At 44.3% G+C, this 24,667-nt stretch overlaps 1 protein-coding gene across 4 annotated transcripts; it reads left to right on the top strand.

Moving 5' to 3' along the window:
• The first annotated feature begins 4,746 nt into the window (after positions 1–4,746).
• Positions 4,747–18,138, top strand: LOC6595205 (serine-rich adhesin for platelets). Of its 4 annotated transcripts, XR_003409403.1 has the most exons (11): positions 4,757–4,837; positions 8,260–8,569; positions 8,629–9,290; positions 10,613–10,731; positions 10,801–11,515; positions 11,587–11,958; positions 12,038–15,163; positions 15,218–15,376; positions 15,608–16,038; positions 16,630–16,737; positions 17,670–17,724. XR_003409403.1 is itself a non-coding variant. In XM_026994681.1 (10 exons), the coding sequence occupies exons 1-10, from the start codon at positions 4,820–4,822 to the stop codon at positions 17,893–17,895; spliced, it is 6,138 nt and encodes a 2,045-aa protein (XP_026850482.1). In that variant the 5' UTR covers positions 4,747–4,819; the 3' UTR covers positions 17,896–18,138. The 4 variants fall into 4 exon arrangements, 3 of the variants coding, with proteins under 3 accessions (XP_026850482.1, XP_026850481.1, XP_026850480.1); XM_026994681.1 differs by lacking the exon at positions 16,630–16,737 and having other exon boundaries at positions 4,747–4,837; positions 17,670–18,138; XM_026994680.1 differs by lacking the exon at positions 17,670–17,724 and having other exon boundaries at positions 15,608–16,027; positions 16,630–16,917.
• Positions 18,139–24,667: the final 6,529 nt, after the last annotated feature.

The following is a 24,667-nucleotide window of genomic DNA, read 5'->3' as shown; positions in this document are numbered from 1 at the left end:
CTAAGTAGCTCGGTTCGAGATCCTCTTAGCCAACCTTTTGCCAGCCACATCCCAGCCATAATATTAATCGTATGCATTAGTCGACTTCTGGCTGCGGCTGGCACTGGCCGTGTGACTAATTTTATTACACTTGCCAAGCATTTCTGAATCTGAATCTGCATCTGAATCCGAATCTGAATCTAAATCTGAATTTGATTTTCGTTTTTTTCGAGCTATTCCGTTGCATTGTCCGCCCCCCGACCCGACCCGAGAATGTCGGCTATCTCTGTATTAAATTAATGCTCACTTACTGTGCCAGCCATTCCGTTTTATTTATATATACGAGTATGTATATATATATTTTATTAAATCAAATGCATTCTGAGTGTGCGAGTGCATCGCGCGGATACAATCGCCAGTATCCGTGAACATTCCTCGAATGATATGTCATCAAAATGTGATTAATTCTTGTGCCTTCAACTCTGCCGAGGCTGTGGCTGTGGCTATGGCTGTGGCACGGGGTAGCTATTTTTAGTCGATCAGCAAATAGTTTCAATCCAAAATGGCAGAATCCAAAGGCACTGAAGCATGCAGGGATAGTCCCCTAAGCCAAAAGCTGTACATGCTTTCACCTCTGGGACTTCAATGGTTGAAAATGTGATAAGGGTTGTCTAAAAATAGCAACGGAAAAATAGGGTTTGGTTTTGCCACCATTTGAGATTCATTTCGTGTAGTTTTACTCCCCAAAGGCCAGACCACACACACATCCAGAGCAGCAATTTATTAATTGATTGATGGACACTAAATGATTGGGCAGTCGAGCTAAATGATTCACCCTGGAGACACTTCCATTCAACAATTATTTCCACATTATTACCTCCCAAAATCAAGGTTGTGGTGGGGAACTGGATTAATTACCAGCTGACAGAAACGGCCAACGGCCTGGTTTTTGTTCGAACAAGTTTCCATATCAACCGGTGACCGGGTGTCCTGCAGTCCTTATTTATTCAACGACTAAATTACAGAGCAACAACTTTTGGAGTCCCAACACAACCTACAATTGAGTTGCGTTTATTTATGCTTTCGCAGTTGAAACTTTTCATTTTATGGCTCACAATTATGCCCGAATGTTGGTCACAACTTGAACAAATTAAAACTTTTCGCTTTAGAATCATAAAAAACAAAGCAAAAGAAATAAAGGAATAAAGGAATGCCTCACACACACTCGATGCTGACTATTAACCCAATTCTCTGGGGAGTGGAGTGCGAGTACAAAAGAAACTGCAACTCTCAAAGGCCATTTAAGCATTATGTGCAATAAAAATTATAAATAAAAGTCAGCGCACACATAAGTATGGGGGGCAGGGTGGTCTGGGTGGGCAGACCCATTCACTCCCTTCCGATGAGCCCCGAGTGCCGCGTGGGGGAAATGTTTATGGGTGGCGCGCTCTCATTAGGCAAAGTGTTCGATAATTAAATGGAAATGTAAATCACAGCCTCCCAGATCTCCCCGCCACACGTGAGGTAATTAGCAGGCGATCAGCGTGCAGCTGTTTAATTGGCACTGAAGCTGAAGATTTGAAGTATTCGCCGGATTCGAGTAGCCATGGGGTCTCTGCCTCTGGCAGCGGTCCGTCCGTCCTCTATTCATGTCCACTCGCGCGGATGCTGTTTATCGAGCGACAGATCAGGCGGGCAGAACCTATACCGTACGCAAACAAACAACCGCATTAATTCTAGTATCCAAATCCATATAGATACTCGTGATTATATATATACAATATTTAGATGCGGATACGCGATAATAAAATACAGTGAATGAGGGGCTGTTTATTTTCGAAGCGTGCGAAAGATTTTAATTGGATTTTGATATGATATATCTAACACACTCCGCCTCATCCTCCATTCCCTCCTTCCATCCTCCTTCTCCTGCTGCTCACCTTGGCAGAGGCCTGCCGCTTCCAATCTCTCTTTAATATTTTACACCAGATTATTTTTAGTCTGTGGCCTAACATTGAAAATATTTATAAGTATGTTTGCTGTCTCATATCGCGCATAGTTATTAATGGTATTTTTATGAGAATGTTTCGTGTTTGGACGCTGCTGTTGACATGGCCAGCGGGGCGTATACGCAACGCGTTTGATCCTTCTTGTTCTCGTAATCAACCGCCAGTCGAGTGTGTGGGAAACACACACACAAGCGCGCAGAAAATAATCGAGAAAATTAGAAAAGCGAATATCAACAACATAAACAAGAAGATGGGGCATACAAATTGGCTATGAAAATAATAGAGATATGGATACCTACTTATAAAGTTTATGGGGATACCCTTGAGGTGGACGATTTCATCATATGGATACAAGTCTTTTGCTTAATATCTTTGCTCACAATCGAAACACTAGATGGAAGAGTATTTTCCAAAACAAATCGATCGGCGAGGGTATCTAGAGCTTCGGTTACCCAAAAACGCAGCCATTCCTTCCTGTTTTCCTTGAGGTTTTCATGGAATTCTCCGCTCCGTCCACCGCGGCTGCTGGCATTGTCTTCTCCGCTCTCTCTCTCTCTCTCTCTGTTTATTGTCTCCGTGTCGTTGTTCTTGTGCTTTTCTTGCGGTGTTGCCGCTCCTGCTGTTTTGGCCGTATCGCGCTTTGGCTTTCTTCATTAGTGTGTTTTAGTGGGCGCCTTGCCAAACATTTTCTGAAACAAATTGTCGTCGCGCTCGACAACATTCCGCACGCTTACGCCTCATACAATCGGCTCGGCCAGAAGCAGACGATGGCGGCACCGGCACCGCCACCAGCACCAGCACAGACGACGACGGCGACCCAGTGTGACACACTGTGCCAGTGTACCACTGTGCAATGCAATGCACAATTTGCACACTTCGCTCATATGTACATATTTCTAATTAAAAATCGCCAAGATACTGGGATACTTTGACTTGGCCATCACATATGCCTTTGCCTTTGCCTCTGCCTCTGCCAGTCGCTGCCGAAGTTCCTTGCAAATATCCAAAAAACCCAGAGGAAAACCAAAACCAAATGCAAATGAAAATGCAGGAGGCATGGCATCTGATGCATGTGGCAGCCCCTCTGCCTGTTGCGTTTTGAGTACAATCTTCTCCCCCCCTCCCGTCGCGGGCTCTCTAGGTCTCTCTACCCATATGCCCGTACTCATCGTGTGTGTTTGTGTGTGTGTGATGTCTAACAACATGTGTACGAGCGTGTGGCGCTCCGCGTTCCGTTGCCCCCCCTGGTACAACTACAACTAGAAGCAGAAAAGTTCCCTTGGCCAACTGCGTCTTTCTTAGCCCGATGCTTTGGCGACGCTCATGTGTCTCTGTCTCTTTTGCTGTTGCTGTTTCTGTTTTTGATTTCGCAATCGTTTTTGTAATACTCTATAGATGGTCGGGTGTATCCTGATTTTTTCATTAAGTACCATTATAGGAGTATTTTGAACTACTTTCTAATTCATTAAAAGTCGTATATAGTATCTGTACATAAATACATATAAATCTACTTTTACTGGAATTTAATTTAAAATGATTTTTGGAAATATTTTGAATCTGAAATTGAGTTCCCATAAAGTATATATATAAATGCGAATATAATTGTTACAAATATCATATATACATTTACAAGAATTTATATCATCCCTGTACAGAAGAAAAAGAGCATTCAACGGATGCATTTTCTCAATAAAAGATTTGTCATTTTTGCCAATCTTTTCGTACAGCTTTTTGTGGCATTTTCAGCGCATGTTTTGCCAAGCGCTGTCGGGGAGGGGTGGGTAGGAGCAGAAGAAACATGAATTAAATTAAAAATAAAACTATAGAAAAATGTAATTAAATAACTAAAACAAAAATAAGCATGCATGCTGACTGACAAAGACTATTGTGTACCGAAATAAAATTACAAGAGACAGCGCAGAGACACAGGCACACAGAAACAGACAACGACAACGCCAACGACATCGGAAAATAATATACATACATATGTATAGGTATATGTATGTTGGTACGAGTAGATACACTCGTATTAGATATAAAGAAATGGAAACAGACAGCGATGTCGATAGAGGAAAACTCGCGAGAAATGCAAGAGAAGCGAGTGCGAGTGCGAGTGCACAGAATAATTCAAATTGTCAGTGTGGCAAGAACAGAGATCCCAAAGATCTTTAACTTTTTAAAAAATAGACAAAAATCCGAATTTTATTTTCAATGTCATTTTTTATGGGCTGCTAATCTGGCTAATCAGTCGTACACTTGGTCAGTCAGTCAGCCAGTCAGCCAGGCAGTCAATCAGTCATCACATTGCTCAGCCAAAAAAACCAGACTAATCGCCATCGCCCCTCCTTAAGTCCCCAGCATCCCCTCAAGCAGCCAATCGACATCAACGAGCTTGTATCTCATTCTTTTTGATTGTGTTCCTGCATCTATCTCCTACATGCATGCCTGTATCTGTGTACCCGTGCAAGTGTGCATGTGTTTGTGCTCTTTATTTCACTAATTTGTATGCGCACATTTTTATGCATAAATTTGTTATCTTTTGTATCTGATTTTTGGTTGATCTTTTGCCTTTTTGTTTTGTATGTCACCAAAAAAAGAAAAAGAGAAAAGACACGAAAGAAAAGCAAAAGCAAAAGAGGAAACGCAACAACCAATTCGAATATGTTCTATCATACCAAAACTTTTTTCAGATTTTTGATTTTGTATCCCCATCATCACCACCACCACTACCACCACAACTACAACAACAACAACAACTACAACAAGTACAAGCACCACCATCAACAACAACCAGAACAACAAGAAAATCATCAACGGCGTCAATTGCGACGATGGCAGCCATAAATACGGTAAGTACGGGACTTCCCCCCAAACATCAAATCAAAACAAAGACAGGAAATACTACAATGAAAGCCGATTATGGGATCTCTTGGTTCGGTAGTGCCATACGATTAGGGTTTCGATTGGAATATTGAATAGTCGGAATGGAACTTATATTCCATCTTTTTGTGGCACATCTTTCTTCTTTACAATTTGAGGCTAAATCATATTAACCTCTGCAACAGGCACCAAGAGAAACAAGTATTGTGTGCAGCCAATCTAATGGAAAATTAATTTATGGCTCATGCCACATTTTATCCGACAATTCGAAACGTTTCGAATATTTATAGCACTGACCAAATCAAACTTGTGGATTATTACCAATTAAATATACAGTGTTCCCGAATTGCTTTCCAAACTTCTCAAAATTGAATATTCCTTCGTGCTCTTGCTGCGTCAGTTGGTGCGATATTTATGTATATATTTCGCTGAGTTGGACTTTGAGTTCTCATTTTAATCCCTATAAGGGCAATATAAATTGTTCAATTTAGGTCAACAGTAGAACGTTACCCCACCTCCTCCTCGTCCTTTTCATTCCTCCCTTGAATATTTTTTCACTAATTAGTTTGCTGTACCAGTTGGTATTTTAGCATTTCATTTCCATAAATTATCCTGAAAATACTGTTAAATTCCCTTCCTCCCCACATAAATATTTATGCAATAATTCTGTTTTATATGTTGGTTGGTATTTTACAGCATCACTTGTGCATACATCATTTCCCAAATGCTATACAATTATTTAGATAGCCAATATTTTAATGCAAAAAAAATACCACTAGCAATGAGTTTATTTCTGTGATTGGGCTTCGGTTTAGGGTTTAGCTACACTCCGCTGTCAGCCCATAAATATTAAACCAATAATTAAATTCCATTCGCTACATAAACATACATCGTCACCTTGCTGGTGTCGTAAAATACTTCGAATAGCATCTCGGGAAACATGTTAATCGTATGGAATATCACGCATACGACGTGTTGAACGGCAGCCAATACCATTCAAGCAGCACCGCAAGCTTAATCATAAACAAAATTGCAAATTGAAATACGGCCAGCGAAGAGATTTCGGGCACGATGACCGATTTACCAGATGATGAATCTGTTGTTGATGACGACGACGACAAAGGCGCTCTGCTCTGTCAGCCCTTGTGTATGCCCGTGTTCAGCTTCCCGAACATGTGTTTCAGCTCATTTTACTAATAAGCAACGGCAAAAGCAACAACAACACACACACGATGAGGAAAGAACAGGGAAAAGAGAAAACCCGATGACAAATTACCACCTAGCGTATTCAATTTTCCACTGACATCAGCTTAAAATTTTCATTAATATAAATATGTATCTGGGAGTTTGGGCCAAGACCTTGCCAAATTCAAATCAGTCCAATGTCCACCTCCACATCCCCATTCACACGAACATCCACAGCCACATCCACATCCATGTTCACCCATCAGAATCCGCACCCGACGGAGTCTGGCGGTAGAGGAAATATGATTTTGGCAGCGTTAAAGTTCTCATGGGGAGCCGGGTTCCTCTATGGATTCATGCTGTCTTCTGTGTGCTTTTTTTTGACGCCCAACATCAACGCGTCGGCTTTTGGTTGTTTTTTGGAGTGACATTGACATTTGATTGGCACGTGAATCACGTCGTATAAATATACAAACACCTAAGAGTCCAGGCCAGGTACACGCCGGAGTATGGGCAATTGGTGTGGGCCGTCTGTCGTAACAGGATACGGCGTCCCACAACCCGCTCACACTTTCCTCTGAGACTTGACAGCCCTGCCGTGCCCGTGCCCGAGCCCGTGCCCGCGCCCTGCCAGACGATGGGATATTCTATCACTTGGCATACATAAATCTTCCGTCTTGTGAAATGGAGCAGCATCATATATGTAATTACTTGATGCCAGAATTGATTTAGAGTGAATTTAATTTGTGTTTATTCAAAGATATGGCTTGAAGGAAAATTGAATTAAAGAACAACTTCTTTGGGAATCAGTAAGACTTTTCCGAGTATTTCGGTGTTCGACAAGGTTATCACAACACTTGTTCCACATTAATCTAATTTACTTCTACGTATAGCACTTATTCGATTTAGCCATATATATTTCATAGCCCATTGCTGGCACATTCAAATAAACATTTTCCGTTCAAAAGAACTTTTACACAGATCAGAGGCGGGCACAGAGATGATTCCCTGCGCCACTTGTGGCTCCACTCTTACTTTCAGCACGGTCCAGTTCATTGAGCAGAGAACATACTCATTTAGCTGGATGTGTTTTTGTTTCCCCAGAACTTAAACAATAATAAAACTCTTGTTTATTTATTCTACGAGAAATTTTATTTGGCCGAAACTAATTTATGCGAATGTCTTCGTTTTCGTCTCTGCATCTCTGCCTCTCCCTGGTGCGAGGTACTCGCAGGGAAACAGGGTATACGAGAATTGTGTATCTGCTGTTCCCTTGAATTCGAATTGTATCATTTCCTACAAGATACCAAAGAGTCGGAACACAAATTAGGGCGTTCCTGCTTTCGTTTTCCCCTTGTTTTCATTATGGTCAGCGTCGCGGGCACTTTTGGAAATTTATGCGCTGTTATTTTATTTATTTGCTTTTTGTTTTGTGGTTACGGGCAATTGCAGGCCACTTTAATTGGGCATCGGTTGCGGTTTATAAAGCATTAATTGCCCCATCTAGTGGCAGAGCCCACCCAAAACCCCTTAAAGACCCCATGTGTATGGTGTACTCGCGGCAGCAGAGGGTCTGTGCATATGAATGGACGAAATTTTATTGCATTTAAATTAATATACATACATACATACGTTGAGGTTCTGCCAAGAATAGCAGAAATATGACCGACTAAAAATACAAACAACATTGTTCCGTAAGTGCCAAGTGCGGGTTTGTCTGCGGACGACGAGGTCCCACTGCGGCACGGCACTGGCACTGGCACTAGCACTGGCCACACGGCGAATACTTAACTTCCGTGATTACTGGTCCCGGGGTGTGGGTGTGGGTGCGGGTGGAGGAGAAACAGTTGTTGGACTCGAAGTGAAATGCATTTAAATTCAATTAATTATGCGACACGCCGTCCATTAGGCGACAGTTGCTGTGAATTATCAATAATCTCGACTAATCTCCTCTGACAGCCATCGGTTTGCCGCCGCCGCCGCTGCTGCTGCTGTCGTGCCTTTTGGCAGCATTTTCGAGTGTACACATGTACATACATGTCTCTATTGTTCACCCCTTCCACACACACACACAGAAACAGAAACAGACACAAGCACATACATGATATATGTATGTATGTATGTAGTTTATGTAGTATAAGGAACGATAGAGGAGGATAAATTATCAGCCATTGAGATGCCGTTCTGCCTTTGACTTGCCCCACAGGTACCAAAGAGCATACACCTGCCTTTGACAAGTCTCAGCAGCGCGCCGCGCGTGTTGATGTGCAGCGCCTCTGTGGGCTCTGAGGGATCCGTAACGTTGCAACTGAGAGATGCTAGCGCCTTGGAGGCAGCAACATCGGCAGCAACAGCAGCAACAGCAACAGCGAGCACGAAATCTGCCACATCAACAGGGGGGAATGGCGTTACAACGCTTGCCACGTCCTCAACGTCGGCACTAGAGAATGCTTTGACGATCGGGTATCCGGATCCGGAAATGCTGGCAGATGTCTTGGGCAGCATACAGACAGCCTGTAAGTAAACAACACAATTTTCTATCGACACATACTAACGTGTCTGTATCTCTGTCTAGCTCTCAAGAACAACCACACAATCACAGCCACGACTTTAAGTAATAGCTCAACGAAATCGGCTAATGGCAATCATCTGAATAATCCGAACAAGATAACTATAACTAGGCGCAGTGTGCAGTCCGTCAGCACCTCCACGAACACAACCACAATCGGTGGCAGTCAGAGCCAGAGCCACAGCCACAGTCACAGCAAGACAAATACCAGCTACATTAAGAACTGTCTGATCCGCAGCAGCAGCTGCAGCAACACGGTCACCAATGTCACGACGCTGGCGCAGATTATGAGCAACAGCAGCACCAGCAGCGCATCCAGTCTCCTCAATCAGCACAACAACAACAGCAACTGCAGCAACAGCAGCAACTTCAGCACCGCCTCCTCCGTGGGCAGCAGCATCAGCATCGGCAGCAGCAGTAACAGCAGCAACAGCAGCAGCAACAGCAACAGTAACGACAGCAACAGCAGCACCGGCGGCGGGCACAGCCTGTCCTTCAAGAGCAACGGTAGACATGTTCCTGCCAACAGTGGGTCAGTGGGAGGTGCAGGCACAGTAGCCGCAAGCACTAATACCCCTGGCATTGGTGGCATCATCAGCATCGAAGCGCCGCGCAAGAACCGCCCCAAGCTATCCTCGCCAACGCGACACGGACCACAGCAGTGTCAGGTGCGTATGGGTGTGCGAATCCCCCAACTAATTTGTTGCTCGGTTTCGATGCGGCCTAATCGCTAATTTATCGCCGGTCACTTTGAGCCATGCCAACATGTCAGGACGGCCAGACACCGAGTGCTGTACCATGCCATATCGTGCCGTGGCATATTTATAAACAGACATTAAGGTCGTCTCGGCCGAGTGGCAGGTGAAACGCGCACAGCTCTCAAAAGTGCTCTACCCGCACTTGCACCCCTACCCGCACCCGCACTCGCACTCGCACCTGAACTCGTATTCCTAGTCGTAAATGTAGGCGTCACATCCACTTGGAAGTAAAATTATATAGCCATAGTCGGGCGTGTTTATACGCAATGCTAAGTGAGCGTAGAGCCCATCTGGTTGGGGGGGCTGCATGTGCTCCATCGGCTGTGCCATCTGTTTATGAATGCTACGAATGATGCATTATTCTTAGAGAATTTCTCTAGCTACCCTCTCGAAACGATTTCAACACGTTCTGCTGCCATAAAGAGCTGTTCCATTAGTTTATGTAATACTAATAGAGCGGCATATATCAATGAGTATGCGCAATAATATATTCCCTGACCAGACCTCGCACGAAAACTGGTGATGCTGGAAAGAGCAGTTTATGGATCTCCTTTCACTTTCCCTAGAAGCTATGGAGTACCTTCCACTTTCACTGCAGTTGTCTTAAGTATTTCCTAGCCACCACTTATGGCCCCAACTAAAGAATACCTCTCTAGCACCCCTCGCACGACTATTTCAACACGTTTCGACGTCTGTCAATAAAACTGACAGCCGCTCAAAGTGCTGCAATTTAAAGTCTTTCCTTTCTGCGCGTCTGTTAGTTGAGAAGTACGAGTATGAAGTCAATTTTATGACGCGTTTTACGATACTGCAGAGGAAATGTTTGGTCAGCAGCAGGCAGCAGGCAAAAGGCAGAAGGCAGCAGGAAATGGCAGCAGCCAGAAATTTCACTCCTGGTGCTGATGCAGGAATACTCTCACAGACACATGTATCTATAGTTTAGAGTATCGTGTGGCTGGGCTTTTGGTTGTGTTCTCGGTATTTTCGCGGGGTGGTAATTAGGGTGGGTATGCTGTGGCAGCCGCAGAAACATAACGTATACGCAATGTGGCTCATTAAAATGTTCAAATAGCGTCAGCGGCAAGCGGACTGGTGGTCTGGCGGTCTGTGATGGCCACCGCAACAATTTCAATTACCTAGAAATGGAGGTGGATAGAGACAGAGGGGGGGAGAGAGAGGCCTTCAGGCAATGCTAATTACATTTCACTTGGCTCTTTTCGAACTTTTTATAGATTTGTTGCAAGATCTTTGGAAATGCCTCGGCGCTGGCCAAGCACAAACTGACGCACAGCGACGAACGGAAATATATTTGTGTGCTCTGCTCGAAGGCATTCAAGCGGCAAGATCACTTGTAAGTAAATGACGCTGATCCAATGATCCATTGATCCACTAACCCATACGCCGTAATCCCCCCAAACAGAAACGGACACATGATGACTCATCGGAACAAGAAGCCTTACGAATGTAAGGCGGATGGATGCGGCAAGTCCTACTGCGATGCTCGCTCCCTGCGCAGGCACTCGGAGAACCATCATGCGGGGGCAGTCACTCCCACCACCAGTCAATCGCTCTCCCCCACAGCCAGCTCCAGCGGGGCGAGCATTAGCAGCAGCGTCGGAGTGGCCACCAGTTCGCTGAGCCTCTCGCCGTCTACGGCCAGCGGGGATGCGAGCTCCCCGGACGGTGCCACGTGCATACGAACGTACATTTCCACGGGCAGCTCCTTGGTGGATGCCGCCACGGGTATCGCTCTCTCGGACGAACAGATCAAGGCCATGAACTTGCCCATCAAGACGGGCATGACCCTGTTGTCGCCCACCACCTCCACATCCTCCAATGGATCCTCCACGGCCTCGTCGTCGTCGCTGTCGTCCTCGCCGTCGACCATCGCGACGTCGGTGGGCAATGGCACCGTGATAGCCAGCTCCCCCACCATCACGCTCAGCGATGGCATCAGCCTCGAGGGCGAGGGCCTGACCCGGGAGCAGCTCGATCTCATCAGCAAGATCATGCAACAGACGAAGCAGACGAGCGCCCAGGTGACCGTCTCCTCGCCCACCAGCGTCAGCTCCTACAAAATCAACACGAACTCGGCCCCGTCATCGTCCAGGCCCCGTACCTGGAACATGCAATTGGTGGGTGGACATCAATATACCCAATCAATCCCCAAGCAGTGCTGAAAGCATCCATACTCGTTTATTCACAGCTCAACAGCGCCCAAAATGTGACGCTTCATGTGGAAGATGGCACCGATCTGGTGGCTTCTTCATCGAACTCCCCCGTAGAAATCAAGGAGGAAGATGTGGGCCAGCAGCAGCAACTTGTGGCCACCGCCAATCCCCACCTGCTCGTGAAGCTCGACAAGCCCGTCGAGTGCAATCTCTGTCACCGTAAGTTCAAAAACATACCCGCCCTCAATGGGCACATGCGCCTGCACGGCGGCTACTTCAAGAAGGATCCGGAAACGAAGCGCAGCGAGAAGAAGGACTCCAGCGGTCCCCCCCTGCAGACGGCCAGCATCGGAGTGCGTGCCCTTATCGAGGAGAAGATCATCAGCAAGCGCAAGGACATGAACAAGGTGGGTTGATCATCAAAAATTAAAGTATCATCCATCCATCCAGCATTACATTCGCATCTACTCTTGCCTCTTCCCGCAGGGCGCCTTCGTGGTACCCGCACCACCGCACAGCAGCAGCAACAGCAGCAGCAGCACCACCACCACCCTTCGACGATCGATCAGCGACCTGGAGAGCTTCCTGAATCCGAAGAGCAGCTCTAGTGCGTTCACCCAAACGCTCTCCACCAGCACGGCCACCACCACAGCGGTGCTGCCGGCGGCCACAACAATCAAGAGCAGCAACGGGCTTAGCATACAGCAGATCGGGCTGCCCCAGAGCATCGAGATCTTCAGTGGGGGCCAGAAGCAGTCGAAGACCCTCAGTCTTGGCAGCGGCACCAATACGATCACAATCACCACCAACAACGTGCCCACCACCACGACGATGAGTGCGCTGACCGCTCTGAAGGCAGGCGGCACCATTAGCGGCATATCCGCAGCCACCAACACGGATCCCAAGGACTCCACCCTGATCGAGCTGCTGAAGCGCGGCACTCGCATTGCCGTCACCTCCAAGAAGGCCCAGTCGCACACAACCCACAGCGGCACGAATGTGCTGATGACTACCCAAAATGGCACAGGATCGGGCCTGGGAGCTATCACAGAGCTCACCACCATCGGGGGGAGCAATCTCCAGACGATCGGCCGGCAGATCATCACCAACAACAATCGCACGGTGATCATACCTTCCGATGTCCAGGTGGTGGCCACCAAGAGCAAGCTGAGCAGCCTGTCCAGCCTCACGGGAAGTCTGATGAAGACCAGCAGCAGCGTGAATACATCCTGCTCGAGCGGCAGCATCTCCTTGGCCGATGACACGGCCCTCTCGCTGAACATCGCCCCCAGTCAGGAGGGGCACGTTGGCAGCGGGACCGGGGGAGTGATCACGAGCGGAGGAGGCGGAGTGTACACCGTTACCTATACCAGCGATGGCACCGATCTGTTCGACGACTCAGAGGTGTACAACGTTTCCGACACGGAAATGCTGCTCCAGACGGTCGACTCCATGGAGCTGCTGAACGACGAAGAGGACGTGGCTCAGATCAAGAGCGAACATTCCGAGGACTTTGCCCTGCTCAGCGAGGCCGGCGATAGTGTCCACACCCAGCTGGTGAAGCTGGAGCCGGACACGGGCACCGCCAACGGCTCCTCCAGCAGCAATAACACCAGCACCACCGGCAACACCACCACCACCACGACACCGCTGCCCACCTTCCAGCAATTCCATTCCAAGGAGCTCATCATGCAGAACAGCTCCCAGATCCAGGCGATAGCCAGCATGCGCGGCAGCATCCTGCCCTCTCCACTCCACTCGCCGCTGGCCTATCCGACGCCACCCTCCAGTCACGAGAACATGGCCCAGTCGTCGCCCTTCATTGAGGATGCGGCCGCCCAGTTCGTGGACGCCAGCAACACCTTCTTCGGAGACAAGACGGACTTCTCGCACATCTACTTCAAGACGGACGATGGCCAGCCCATCGAGCAGCTGAACGAGAACGACAACGAGAAGATCCTGAAGCTCAAGTCGGTGCTGGAGGAGAGCAGCTTCGATCCCTCCATCAAGGTGGAGGACTTGCTGAATGGCACGGAAGACGACACCGAGTGCGACCTGCGCGAGTTTGCCGAAACGAATCTCTCGTTCCTCGACGAGGACCAGGAGTTTCTCAATGATTCCCGCAATGCCACCTCCCCGCTGTCGGAGTCCTTCTTCACCAGCGGCATTGGCTCGGCGGAGGATGTGAAGCAGGTGCTCCGAGAAGTGCTGCCCGACGAGAACATGCAGCTGCAGCTGACCAGCGAGGAGCAGGGGGAGAACATCATTGATCTCTACTACTTGCCGGGCCTGGGACTGCAGTCCCAGATGATGAACAACTCGGAGGACCCGATGCTCTCCTCCTCGCCACGCGAGTTCGGTCTGCAGCGTCAGATGGGACAGATCCAGGCAACGACTATGCCCCAGCCGATGGAGCAGCAACTCCAGCAAACCACGGCCATCTATCAGCAGCAAGAGTCGGACCTGCAAGAGCAGCCACAGCAGCAGCAGCAACAGATACTGCAGCAGCTACAGGATCAGCAACAGCAGTCGCAGCAGATCCTGGTCCCCCAGCAATCGCTGAGCCAAACGGTGTCCATGCAGGCACAGGGGGGCCAGCAGCAGACAGAATTCATGCTGCCCCTGGTGGGGGGTCATGGCTTTGCGGCGGTTACCAGCCAGAGCCAGTTCCTGGATACCAGTCAGAGCACCATGACCCTGCAGCCGCTCAACAGCCTGCTCCAGCCCCTGCTGTACGGCGGTACACCCACCACAAACAATGCGGCAGTGCTCACCACCGACTGCCAGATGAATCCCAATCAAGGCCAGAGCACCGCTCTCGATGCCAGCCTGCTCTTTCCCTGCGGCGCCACAGACACGGCCTCTGCCACTAATGGCAATGGCAATGGGAAGTCCCTGCTGGCGGCACTGGCCACATCGGTGCCCACACCTGTGGTAATTGCCACCCCGCCCAGCGTGTCCAATCTGCAGCCGCTGTCGAATCAAACCAATTCCATACTGAAGCGCCGCCTGCGCTCGAACGCTCCCCAGGGGACGCAGAAGTTCTCCAAGTTCCACACCCTGTCGCCGCATCGCTCGAAGCTGCGCAAGCCCTCCCGCACGCACTACACGCCGGCCCCCATCCTCAATCCGGACCGCAAGGGAACAGGCCTGTATTGCATTGTGCGGAAGCAGCAGGGCCAGGGCATATTCGATGCCTTCGAAGATGACTTTGGCGACCCGGTGGGCCTGGTCGACTTCTCGGACGAGTCGAAGGTGAATCTCGGCTCGGCATATCAGGCACAGATACCCTGCTGCAAGCCGTTGGAGGAGGCCGCCAGTGAGCCCATGGGTGCGGATATGATGTGGAATCCCGAGGTGCAGGAGGACGACAAAATCCTGATGCGTTACATAGATCTCAGCAAATCATCGGCCGTGCCAATGGGCAGTCATTCCGAGGAGGTGGCCCTCCACACGCTGCTCAAGTCGCAGGGCAATTCGGCGGCGGCGGTGCTGACCCTCCTCCAGACGCAGTCCAGTGCATTTCAAATGAAGTGGACCGCCTTCGAGCTGGAGCAGTTCCTGCGTGGTCTGGAGAAGCACGGCAAGGACTTTGGCAAGATTGCCAGCGAGGTGAGTGCTGTGGAAGCCTTTTCCCCAAACGTTTTGTCATCCTCCTTTGTACAGCTTCGCACCAAGTCCTCGGGGGAGTGTGTGCAAATGTATTACTTCTGGAAGAAGCTCTGCGTGGACTATAAGGTATCGCACTTGAAGATGGAGCCAGTGACCCACATCGTGCCCGCCGTGGAGAAGCCCTATGTTTGCGAGATTGCCGACTGTTCAGCGGTAAGTTGTAGGCCTTAAATGCTGCAGCATGTCGCCAGCTCTAGCACACCCCTCTTGAGACCTTACCCAGCCGAATGACAGCCGTAACAGACACACACACACACACACACAACATCCCGCCTCACCTCACCGGCTCTTTCTGTTTACTTTCTTTTCTGTATACTGTATATAATGCTCTGTACAAAATCAAATCAACCAAATCAACCCCTCCGCCCGCCCGTCCAAATGTAGAGCTTCAGTTCGAAGGCGGCGCTGCACGGCCATGTTCGCATACACGCTTTTGGCCGTAATGCCAGCAGCAACAACAGCAACAGCAACAACAACAACAGCAGCAACAGCAACAACAGCAGCAGCAACAGTACGCAGCATGCCCCGGCAAATAATGCCACAAACAGCAACCAACAAAGTTCCAACAGCTACGCATGCGCGCCCCTCACCACCAACAGCAGCACTAATCCATCAAGCAATGCAACATCAGCAACAGCAAATGCAACGAATCTTAGTGGCAACAGTGCCACTATCAATGGCGGTGGCAACCCAAACACAACGACAGCCACGTCCTCCTCGACTCTGACAGCCTCCAAAGTGGAAACGGGCAACACGAACGCCACTGCCCCGCCCACTGTCAAGGAGGGGGAATTTCCCTGCAAGGTGTGCGGCAAGTAAGATTCCCCCCCAAAGAAATTTCTACCAAAAAACACTCGTATAACCAACCAACCAACAAAAAACAATCAAGTGAAAAACCATAGAACAAATTCAGAAATCCGCAAGCGATTTGAGTGCCCGTGTATTGACTTGAGTTGAGATCGTAAAGCACGCTATATCGTAAATTATTTACCATGCCAGCTCTCGAGTATTCGTAAACGTAAACGAGATCTTGAGTTTTTAATTAGACTTTGAGTTGACTGAACTTTCTTCTTATTGTTTCGAAAGATCTCTTTTTCTTTTGTTGTGTTCATCAATTGTTCGTTTTGTCTGTCACTCACTCAATCTCTCTCGTTCTATCTATCTATCTATCTATCCCTATCTATGATTACGTACGAGTATAGTTTTTGGCCTTGAGTTTGTAGACATTACGAAGCCTTGAGTTCCATTCTATCGTATGTCAGTTTCCGACTTCTCTGCCATTTAGTTAGAGTTTTCATCAAGCGATTAATTAATTGTTGTTATTGTTGTTGTATTGTATTGTTCCATGATCAAACAAAAATTCAAATTACGAATACAAACAATAAATCGAAATTGCAATTTTAAAGCGAGGAGTCACAGCTCGCAAATAGATGTAACCGGAACTGATATCAGATCCACAAGTTCACACAAACAGCGCGACTAAAGACGCCAGGCAGACGCTGGCAAATCGCCCGGTAAGTAAGCAATTTTCACTCTTTCGTTTCCACCCTTCCATTACGTTTCATTTCGGTATTACCCCCTCTTCCGTTCTCCACACCACTCCATTCGATTCGATCTCTGTTCTCTGTTCTCTGATCTCTGATTTGATGTACAATTGTTTCGATATATGTACAATACAATTACGTACCTAAGAGCAGCGCTAAATGCCTCTTGCATTCGATATCTTATCTTTTGTAAATATACTAACTAACAAATCACGGGGCTGTTCTGGGACTGGGGACACCTCTAAGCAATTGCTACATTTCCTCTGTAAATTGTATACCGCTCGCTTGGGACGTGATCTCTGATCCACTACTACTACTACTACTACTAGTGTTTACGAAATTGGTTTACGTACATCTGGTATATCTGGAATTTGGTCAAATTTGTTGCATTGAGATCACCACCCGCGGCGAGTGCGGCTGTCTAGTGTACTTCTGCTATCATCATTCAAGCGCACACCAAACAAACTCTCCACTTTCAATTCTCAACTCTTCTGTTTTTCCTACAAATATATGTATAAATGTATTTATTAAATAATTTTATTTGTTTCGATTTCGGTTTCGTTCCTAAAAACAATCAACATGAACTCTCTATTTTCCATGGTTATTGATAACAACAAAGCAAATTTTAACTCCACACAAGGCTAAGTAAGAGGAAGTGAAAGTGACAGAAGAATATCTCCATATCTCCGCATGCTATCCGCCCTATCTATCGTACCTAAGCATGCCCTACTACATATACTCTTGTGTTAATTGTGATAATCGCTGCCTACTCTATGTGCTTCATTATATCTAAGTGTCCAAAATATCCACTTAGTGTGCATTCTAGCTGGTAGTGGTCGTAGCTCTCGATGCTCGCAATACACATGCTCTCATGGCTGACTTTTTCTCTCTCCCTCTGTCAGAGTCTTCAATAAGGTCAAGAGTCGCAGTGCTCATATGAAGACGCATCGGGTTCAGGAATCGGATCCGTCGCCCAAAAACCAGCAACAAAAGCAGCAGCTGAGCAATCTAGCAAATATTATCACAGGATCAGTCACTGGGACAGGGACATCGACAGGGACATCGACAGGAACGGCATCGGGATTAGCATCAACAGCCGCCTCATCAGCGATCGCAACGTCGTCTTAGAGACCGGGAGATCGGGACAGAAATAAGAAATACTTCCAAAAAATTAAAAGATTTAACAAATGAAAAATCGATTGACAATCGCATTAAGCAAGCAGCGTTAGAATTTACTCTTAGACGAATTTGAGTCTAAAAATCAATGTCATCTGTATGTAGTAGTTAAAGGCATTTCTCCATTCAAATCAAATCGCTCCTTCAGTCTATCTCCAACTACGTCTACTCTATCTATGTAGAATCTATCTAACTATCTATCTATCTATCTACCCAAACAAAAAACACCTTCTCTTTCTATCTAGATATCATCTAAGTAGGAAACACTTTCGACTCACTCTAGGGTTTAAGTCTAGCCAATGATTGGTACAAGTTCAAATTGAATTGTTATTAACTATTGTAGGCAAGTGCAATATTTATGTTGAGATAATTCTAATATACCCTACCGTATTTTTATATCGTAGTAGGCGTTTATTCTGCTCGACTCGACTGTAGGTGTAACGGTAACTCTATAACTTTAAAACACACGGAAAACAGAAAGCAAAAAACCGAAAGAACTACTGGCTGAGGCTAAAGCTAAAGCTCAATCCAAATCTATGATAAACAGATTAACTAGCGCATAATTACTGTTAACTACAAGTTTTTTCTACTCCAAATACTCGTACATAGTTGCAACACACTACACTACACTGATACTTTACTAGAGCGATAAAGGTGTAGCCCCTAAGAGAATCTCTATATATATACATACATATATACATGCGAGTATAGTATATGCATATATGCCTAGACTTACGATATATGCGATATATGATTGTTGTTCTAGTTTTAACGACGCAAGTCAGCAACTCCAAGTAGTTGAAATTTTACCTAGATCGTACTTACATACACACAGACATACACACAGACAGACATACATACTACCTAAAGAAACCCAAAACTACTGTACTTAAAATATGGCTTAAAAACGACAAAAAAAAACAAACAACAACAAAAATCCATAAGAAAATCTAGTGAAATCAAGTGATATTGAGTGAGATCAAAAACGATTTTAGCTAAAAATGAAAAAAAAAAAAATTTAACACTTACACATACACACACACAAACACACACAAATCTAATGCAATGAAATCGAAATTATGGAAAATTTTAACTTTAATTTTAACGCAATGTTTTAGGTTGTAAGGCACTGTACATAAGATACCCCCGTAGGGATACCCCTTAAGGAAAGATAACTTTCAAATTTCTCCAAAACGCATAAAAGACATTAAACTATTGATATTTCTAGATTTATCCCCCAAGCTCCCCAGCCCCCCCTCTACCACATCAAGTTTCCCACCCAAGTCCAAATCCAAATCCTTACCTCAGCACCCAGGAAGCACACACAGAGAGACAGTACAGTACAGTTTTATATAGACATAGGTTATACATAGTAATTATATACATACATATAATTATATTCAATTAAATGGTACAACAGTAAATCTGCCAGTAATTTGAAGCAACAACAACAACAAGAATCACACGTTTTCCATTTGGACAGTGAGCTAATGTACTACAACAAATTGATCAATTGATTCAAACGTTTTTGAGGCCAGTACCAGAGCCGTGCCGTGCCGTGCCGTGCCGTGCCGTGCCGTGCCGCGCCGTGCCGTGCCGCGCCGGGTGGTATATTATTGACGATGGCGTATATTAATCTAGTTTAATGTAAACCAATGCATGCAAAGCTAAAAACCAAAAACCAAAAACCAAATTAAATATTCGTATTTAGTCTAATATCTTCTGACCCGACCCTATCCCCCGTACACCTACGATTTCCCACAGATCCCGACGGAGACGGAGAAAGATCCAGAGATGAGTATGAGATTGAGAAGAAACTATTAGCAATTTTTACGGTTGTACTTTGCCAGTTGTGTGCGTAAGATTTACTTATCGCACTGTATACAAAAACCCACTCTATATATGATGTTGTAAATATCACAGACATAAATCAGACCTGACTCCAAATTACCAAACTACGGCCATCCGTTGCGTTGGTTGTCCTTGCCATGTGTTCGCTTCCCCCCCTCTGACTTAGTAATACTTAGTAAACCATAACCATAACCATAACCATAGCCATAACCATAGATTTAGTTAACGGATGACATAGTTCTTGGATATTTTTCGGTGTTATATACAATAAGTGTAAGCGGATATACATAGATACGAGATACAGCTACAGCAACCCACCATAAAGCACCTTCAAGAACTGTTTGTTGTGGGCTCTTCGAAGCCGTTCAAAGACTTTCTCACGTACAATAATCTGTTTGTATGGCATCCACCATAACGTCTCTGCTATTTTCCGTTTCCATTTCCATTTCGATTTCCGTTTCAACTCTTCTGTTCTGTTCTATTCTATTCTGTTCCGTTTCGATCTGTTCTATGCTAAAATGCCTTCAAGCGTAAGTCTTAAGTATTATAAAATAAAGTATGTATCCAACAAAATGAATGTTTATCCTTAAGTAAGTGTTGAAATCTAGACGTATACATAATTAGCTTAAGTTTGGATGTGTGTGCACTTTGTTGCTTTTCAAAAAAGTTTCCTAAAGACAAACAGACGATAAACGTGAAGATATTTGTATTGGTTCTACCATCTAGATCTAGTCAAATGCAATAGGTTATTCGCCAAAATTTATTTATATTTATATTTTATTTCATTTTAAGCCTTGTTTACTGTGCAAAAATGTTTATCGTTTACCAATTAAATGATTTCAACTGTTTCATTTTTCATACGATCGTTTTGCATTTTTATTTATTACTATACTAGTAACATAACGAGTAACGAGAAAGACAATCTGTGACAAGTATCTTGTGCTATTTTCACCTTTTTCTCTGAATCTAATTTCAAGAATTAACTCGGCTACAGCTGCAGCGACGCGACGCTCCTCGCCGCGCCTCGCCTCGGCTCGTCGCTCTGCTCACTCACTTTATTCGAATACTCTGCGTTGTGATTGTTCATTAAGCGAATGTAAATGTAAACCGTATTAACGCAATACTTATACTTATACGTACGATTAATCTGTATAATCTGTATATAAGCCTAGTCAACCCAATTCCACATACCAATCAAAGGCCACAGCCAAAGGCCATGCCAAAAAGATATGCCACGCGCATCTGATGGATGGATAACCGAATTCTTTTTAGCTCAAAACTCAAGTTCAAGTGATCAATAATACGAAATTTGATTCTAACTCAAAGCCATTAAATAGTTCAATGTGCAACTCATCAATAATTTTGCCATTCAAGATAAGTACTGCATGTATATGTAAATGTGTATTTTGTACAACTTACAGATACCATATACCAAATACCATATATAACTACCATATATGTATGTATGTCAGACCTGAAAAACAGGGGGTAAACCAAACAAAAAAACAAACAAACAACAACAAAAAATATAAAGCGTAAAATGCAACTGAATTACTTCGAATACAATACAAAAACCTTTTGAAATTGAAAACGATTGATAATAGCTATTAGACATATCAATTTTATTTAAAACGAATCGAGAAAACATTCAATATATATACATATATATATATATATATATGGGTATATATACACGACTGTGTATGTATATCTGTGCAAGTTTGCATTCCTGTTTAGCCAGTAAGAGGAAATTTTAAGCAACATCGGAAAGTGCAATTGCAGGTGCAAGTGCATAATGATGTGATCTACGAGTATATATATATAGTAATATAGTAATTAGGGGATCTTCTGTTAGGCACAACTTTCACTACAACATCTACGCTTCACATGCGACATCTCAGAGTATTTAGACTGACGAGTAATAAAAGAATACGAAATTGTGAGATCTCAGCTTTGGATGAATTCTTCAGCCTGCTCATTCTTGTGCCGAACAAAGTATCGATCATGATCTATGCCTATACCTATATGTATATTGTATATGCAACGCATTGCGAGACAAACTTTACCGCTCAGTATTATCGAGAGGCTCGACAGGACCGGACCGGACCGTGCCGGACCCCTGATCCTCGATTGGGGGCGGCTCGCGGCTGGCGGTCGGGCCGATCGACCCTGCTATGATTAAGTACCATATATACAAGAACTACACAAATCTACGATGTAAGTTTTAACTGTAATAAGTATGCAATGATACACTTTTATAAAGAAACACAAACTGTTACTTTATGGCATTTAGCTGAGATGCTGTAACCTCTTGTTGAACGTAATTTGTACAATACGTACTACGTAGCATGTAAATCTATCTAGCTCGCAACATGCCGACACAGATGCAGATACAGATGCAGATACAGATGCAGATACAGATACAGATACACCCACACATAGAGGATATATGTATGTATGTATTTATACAGTACTAATATTAATGTGTATCTGACACATGTACATACATAAGAGTAAATGTAAACTTAAATGTTTTCGTGGTTGTAAACTGATGATCAAAATAGATATAAACGATTTTACATGCTTTCATTTGAACGCGGCAATACTTTAACTTTGCTTTACACTTTTTGGTACCTAACAACATTGTACTTAATAACAACCGGCACATATAATGCATTTCCTTCAACGAAATACGCGTAATCTCTTTATTTTGTTCGTTTCGACTCAATCATTGTTTGTACCAGTCTTACAATCTCATAGCAAAGTCTATGAAGAGAAAATGTAAATGGGAAAAGCGTAATGTTTTCCTGAAAGCTCAAACACTTTGATAAGGCAAGATCAATGTAAACGATATTTGAAAAAATCATGAATATTCCCTCCAAATAATTTTTAAAAAATTATGTATTTGCTATAGACGTCAAATCTCTGATAATTGTAATTGAAATGCGTATAAGGAGGCAGGTGGCAGGTGGCAGGCAACAGGCGGCAGGATGGCCTGTTGAGATGGGGGGGATACGGAAACGAATCTGTCTATAATGGAGGTATATTGTATTTAGCATGATGTTACCAGTTACATTTAACATAATTACGATTTAAATGATTATTGTGTATTGCATGTGTATGTGTAATGTATGTAATTACATGGAAACTCAAAAAAAAAAAAAAAGAAAAGAAATGAAATCTAAAAAAGATACATTTAAGAAAATCAGAAACTATGGCACACTTTTGCCATTTAATTGTAGTCAATTCTTCAAATGCATTAGATGATAAGTGTGAAGATACAGATGATAACGACGATGATGATGATGATGATGACGATGACGATGATATATGGACACTATTTTCTAAACATATTACAACAATAATTTATGAATTTGTTGGTAATTTTATACATATATATACACAGTTATTGTACTTTTGTTAGCTAGCAAAACGACAACGACAACTTAGGTAGCGCTGAGGTAGATAAACTTTATGAATGTTGTACCCAAAGCCCACGCCCCGGACACCAGCGAGAGCACTCTGTACAGGCACCGAGCTAGAGCCCAGCCTCACGGCACGACGACAGCAGCAGTAGCAGCAGCAGGAGCAGGAGCAGCAGCTGGACCTGTGTCGTGTCCCCTACCAAGTTAGTTAGGTCCGCGTCCCTCACATTCTATCCTTAGCAAAGAAGAAACTCTTACACACTTACACACTCACCTACTCTCACTAATTATAATTATAATTATAATCTATTGTATCTGTTGGATTTGTTGTACTCTGCCATTTTTGGTGTGATATTCTATTGGTTGTGGCGGCTCTTTTTTGGGCCGTTTTACACGTTGTTGCATTTCTACTAATCGCATTGAGCCACAATTTCTCGGCCAACGCATGATCGAATAAGAAAACCAAAAACAAAAATACATACATACATACATGCATATATATTTAAACTGATTCGATTTCCCATTGTTGTTTTGGTTGTACTACGCCTACATGGGTTCTTTGAATTCGTTTCCACTAACTGTAACTGATTGCCAAACTTTGTTAACTATTTTAGTCCATACATACGTACACACATACTTTTAGGTTTAAGCACTTTGTAATTTAATCGAACATGATTTGAGCAAACTTAATGAAAATGAACTAAACTTACAAAAACACAAAATGAAAATAAAGTGGTGGTCGTAACTAAAAAAAAACAAAAGCATTTTTTAATTTTCCGGAGAGGAATGATTGCTGATAGTTTTTCTGTAATTTTTTTAGATAGTTCAATATGGGCGTTTCCATTCTGGCCTTCGTACGACAAAATGTAAAAACAAATTACCTGATGTTACGTTAAAACAAAAACAAAAAACAGAAGTGGTCTTTGAGGTCGGGGTACAAAATTGCAAAACTCTGCCAATTGGGGGGTATAAATACATATCTGTAAAACACTTCTTATGCATATACATACACACTTGATCATAATAATAGGTACACACATCTACGCAAACTTTAACATAACAAAAAGCAGTTGTATTCAATATTTGAAACTTAAAATTAGTTCTCAATTATACCAACAGTATTTGTTTTCAATAAAAAAAACTTTATTATATTATAGGATAATGTTATAAAAGAAAAGAGAGCAATTTGTACTTCAGAGTCAATGTCAGGCTGCTCAAAATAATAGGTACACTTCAAGTTTTGTTATGAAAAAAGGTTTTTTAACTGATTATTATTATTTTTTCGTTGCCTAAATGGGATTTATAGTTAATATCCGATGTATCCACCTTTATTTTTTGTCAACTTTGTAATTATTTTTGGCGTACTTGTAATAAGCGTCTGGCAGGTGTCTCATACCACAATTTTTGGTCGCCCACGAATAATTTTTGATTATTTGAAAATGAAAACT

Source organism: Drosophila persimilis, unplaced genomic scaffold (assembly GCF_003286085.1).
Source record: "Drosophila persimilis strain 14011-0111.01,24,50 unplaced genomic scaffold, DperRS2 tig00000000-arrow-pilon, whole genome shotgun sequence".
Lineage (NCBI taxonomy): Eukaryota > Metazoa > Arthropoda > Insecta > Diptera > Drosophilidae > Drosophila > Drosophila persimilis.
This window is presented reverse-complemented; position numbering and strand designations above follow the sequence as displayed.